Raw genomic sequence first — 4,498 nt, forward strand, 5'->3', positions numbered from 1 at the left:
ATGAAATTGGAGTTTTTTAGGGATCAGTATAGAGCTATATTTACATTATTAATGCATCAACAATCAAAGGCTTGTTTCAAGAACCGATTCATCCGTCCTTTATTTTCTCGATTAATTGATTAGTTGTTTGGTCCATAAAATTCCACTATAAATGACGGATTCATGTTGATCAGTGTGTCCCAAACCTCTGCATGATGATGTTCTCAAATGTCTTATTTTGTCCACAAACCAAAGTTATTTAGTGTTAATGCTTTATTTGTTATATGCAGCAAAGAAACCAGAATATTTAGAAAGAAAAAAAAACAACACAAACTGATCAATCGATTATCAATATAGTTGGTTGCATCCCTAGAATCTATCAAATATAAAGCAAGTGTGCATTCTGATAATATATGTCAAATAAATTATTAACATGTTTCTCATAAAGCACCTGGAGCAAAGTTTGGTCAAATATTTGGTCAGACAAAGAGGAGGTCAAAGGTCTTAAGGGCTGGCTTTTATAAGGAGTTAGGAGTGGTCGTCTGATAGTGGAGGGTGGAATATTTCTTTCTCTTTCTCTCCAGAGAGACCTAAACCGTGAAAAGCCCACTAAAGACACCTGTTCTTGTGATACCATTGTATTGACAATACTGTGACATCCCTATTAAGCAGGTAGGGGAGAGAACAGGAGACCACCAGTGTTACTGTGCTGTGCTACACGGAAGGTGTCCACCAGAGTCCCGGCAGCCATGAAGCTTCGACTTCACTTTGTGGTGGACCCCATGGGTTGGCTGTGCATCAGTATGGTGTTTGGGATCTGGCTCTACAACTCGTTCTTCATTCCTAAGCTGGTTCTCCTTCCCCACTACAATGAAGGACACATTCCCTGGGCCATGGTTGTTTGTGAGTTTCCTTTGTATCAGTGTATCGTGTTTCACTTACTGCATCGGGGGCCACTGACAGTCAGGGATGTCAAATTTAAAGGTGCATTATGTAATAAATCTAAAGCAACTGGCCATGAAATCCTCCTAATATATCACAGAGACTCAGGAATAATGTTCTTATAACAAACTGAACTCACCAACAACAACAGTACAGCCCAAATATTTGCATTAAAAATATATATTTTGCAGACTACAAATCATGTTTATGTTTTGAAATCATGTTTTGGCATGTGGCCCCACCTACCGCTGTCTACCAACCATTGCAGTCAGTAGAGTCCCACCTGCCGAGCAACTACGGGTTGCCAGTTTCGTCAGGAAACGAAACCTAAAAGACCTCGGTATTTTGAATTTGAATGTAGTAACCGTTTTTGGCCACATTCTTACATATGGCACCTTTAACTACAGCAGGGTCTGAAATTAAAATATGTGTCCATTTGAATGGTCCGACTAGGGGAAATAGTAACGTACTGTAGTAACGTAATTTCCATCTGTCTTCTATTGCAATAGAACAGCAGATACAGGCCTGTAGATCTTAGCCAATCATTTGCTGTATTCAATAGCACTGTACTCAATTCAAATCCTTTGATCACGCAGTTGAAGTAGAATTAAACATTATGTCTTTCTTCAGGTTATTACATAGCATCAGCACTCTGCTTCATGGCCCTGTTCAGAGCTTCCACAGCAGATCCTGGTCGTCTTCCCGTGGACCCCCACATACCTCACTCAGGTGCAGAAACAATGAAACTCCTGTTTTAACATTTCCAATCAATGTATTATTGTTCCAATGTGAATGTTTTTACTGTTTCTCCTGTCAGCCTGTAAAGAGAACATAGCATAGACACAATAGAAATGTTGATGGGTGATTGGTATTGTTTGCGTTTGTTGCCGTTACCAGTCTTACCGGTTAATGAAGTACCACTTGTTATCTTTATGTCGCAGAGCGGGAGCACTGGGAGCTGTGCAATAAGTGCAACTTAATGAGACCTAAAAGGTCCCACCACTGCAGTCGTTGTGGCCACTGTGTACGCAGGATGGACCATCACTGTCCTTGGTAGGAATTGTACTCCACCGATGACACTGTCACTAAACTCTTAAAAAACACTTTTCAAATGTACAAATAAATAGAAGAATTTCAAAAGTCAAGGTTTCAGAGATGCTGAGAACTGTTTTTCAAGTATTAGAAAACTGGTTTTCAACACCAGTATTAGTCCAGATTGTGTTTTTTTGTCTTGTATTTTATTTTGTTTATTATAATGGTGGGGAAACACATACATTTTTCAAGATCATTTGCTCAATCTTGTTAATTTCCAGGATCAATAACTGTGTGGGTGAAGACAACCACTGGCTCTTCCTGCAGCTCTGTTTGTACACTCAGGTACTAAGCCTGTTCACACTGGTGTTGGACTTCTGCCAGTACTATTACTTCCAACCACTGACAGGACTAGACCAGGTATGTTCTGCTGGAATTATACATTTCATCAGATCACAGAATACAGTGAACACTTGTGTGTACAACATTGTGTGCACACAAGTGTACAGTGTGTGTTTTATGTTGCTAGCTGAAAGCCACTGCACAGTTAACATTTGACTTTGAACACTTCATCAGATAAGCAGTCAGCGTTCTGTTTTCCTCTTGCAGGAGAAGTTTACAACACACCATGAACTGGCTCTGCTGCGAGTCTCAGCGCTAATGGGTGTTGTCATGTTTGGTGGCATGTCAAGCTTGTTTTACACCCAGGTGACGGGCATTCTCTCTGTGAGTACTTTCAATAATAACCAAAAGGATGTATTGTGCATGATATTTCCTACTGGAACTAAGTCATAATGATAGTGTAAATGCAGGATCTGAAATATAAGCAATTATCATGATGATCTGGATAACCTTGCAAGTGAGGCGGCAGCTCAGCAGCCTTCAGACTAGATGGCGTGACATAGTACACAAAAATACAACGATCAATGCCAGTAATGCAGTGATCAATAGAGTGGAAACAAGAGAGAGTCTGAGGTTAGTGCAGTGCATGTGTGTGTGAGTGTGTTTGACCATCCTGTCAGGTACTCTGCATGACCTGCAGGTTGTAAAGGATTCCATCTATAATATGATCGGTGACATGAGAAATATAATTTTATTGACAAACTATCACTTGTATTTTCTAAAACATCTAGACGTAACCTGACAGTTTTTGATTAGATCAAATTACAACCTGTAATGTACTGTTTTTACCTTATGGCCAGCCGATTCAAATGGTAGAACCAAAAGCCACCTTTTTGTGGCCCAGCCAGTCGTACCAAACCAAACGTGACAAAATGGTATAGTAATGCATTATGGGTATCAGATGAAATACGGGATTTTGTCTGGTTCCGGTGCCGATGGTCTTTGCGGTCTATTTTGGTTCATTTAGAACCATGCATATGTGAAAGCAACTGACTGGTGCGAACCAAAGCAATCGAACTATAGGCCCGAAAGCGCCTTTATAGCTAAGCTAAACTTTAGCTTCTTTTATTTTTAATCCAACTCTGCTCTATCAACCGTAACACTAACAAAACATTGGGACAAAATTACTTTTAAACATGTGTTTCATGTCACGCTGCTGACACTGCTAAACAATTCACTCATTTTCCATTGTCCTTTGCTTTATCCCCCCCTACACAGGACACTACCACCATTGAGAAAATGGCTAATTTCTCGAATGAAATGTGAGTTTGCTGACGCTAAACTAATCTAGCGTATACATTTGCTAGCTGTGTAATGAACATGGCTATGAAAGTTGTATTTCCAACAACTCTTCTAAAAACATTTTATCTCACACTTAAATACCATTATTTATTTTCTTCTTAGATGTGGCTCAAAGAAACCCTGGCAGTGGGCGTTAGCTGAAGTCTGTGGCACCCGTTGGAAACTGTTGTGGCTCCTCCCACTCCGAAGCAGGCAACCGCTCAAGTCCGGCCACCACTTCCGTAGCCATGTGTAGGTTGGCAGCACTGCACTACCTCCTGCATACACAGACACTACTACAGGCTGCCGTCATCATACACTGGTATGCACGCTTTAAGAATCCATCTGCTCTCCTTCACTGTCCTTTTTTTCTGGATACCGGAAGATTTTATTTTTCATGTTTGTGTGTGTGGGTTTTTTTTGCCTTTCTCTACAAGACCCAGACTGGCAGTAAACAGGGTCAAGAAACACCTTTGGAATTAATGGGAAAATGTTGCTTTTTTTTTAACTCGCTGCTGACTTTGACTGCTACTTTTAGCATCGGAAACAACTTTAATAGCTAACTGCATCAAGAGGATGGAAGTCTTATCTGGAAGCAGCTGGCAAAAGGGATCCTTCTCAGGTTATTGTAACAAAAAAAAGAGCCTTTACTACTGACCTTTGATCAACCACAGACAGAACTAGGGTTAGAGCGTCTGTCAGAAAGGCAATTTTCTTTTGTATGAAGTTTGTGCCTTGTTTTTTTTGTTTGTTTATTTGTTTTTAGCTTTATGTCTATTGGTTGGTGATTTTCCAGCTTTTAAATGTCCTGTGATTGGTGAAGGGATCTGGCATCCCCCAATTGGGAATAATTTTAGTGTTT

General features: G+C 40.2%; 1 protein-coding gene across 1 annotated transcript; it reads left to right on the forward strand.

The window, feature by feature from the left end:
• Positions 1-728: 728 nt before the first annotated feature.
• zdhhc21 (zDHHC palmitoyltransferase 21) lies at positions 729-3,892 on the forward strand (the record flags this gene model as incomplete). The annotated part of the gene is made up of 7 exons (XM_083910792.1): positions 729-882; positions 1,552-1,650; positions 1,863-1,974; positions 2,235-2,373; positions 2,563-2,679; positions 3,574-3,617; positions 3,760-3,892. The coding sequence occupies 7 exons, from the start codon at positions 729-731 to the stop codon at positions 3,890-3,892; spliced, it is 798 nt and encodes a 265-aa protein (XP_083766918.1).
• Between the last annotated feature and the right edge of the window lie 606 nt (positions 3,893-4,498).

This window comes from Microchirus variegatus (genome assembly GCF_963457635.1).
Source record: "Microchirus variegatus genome assembly, chromosome: 2".
Taxonomy (NCBI): Eukaryota; Metazoa; Chordata; class Actinopteri; order Pleuronectiformes; family Soleidae; genus Microchirus; species Microchirus variegatus.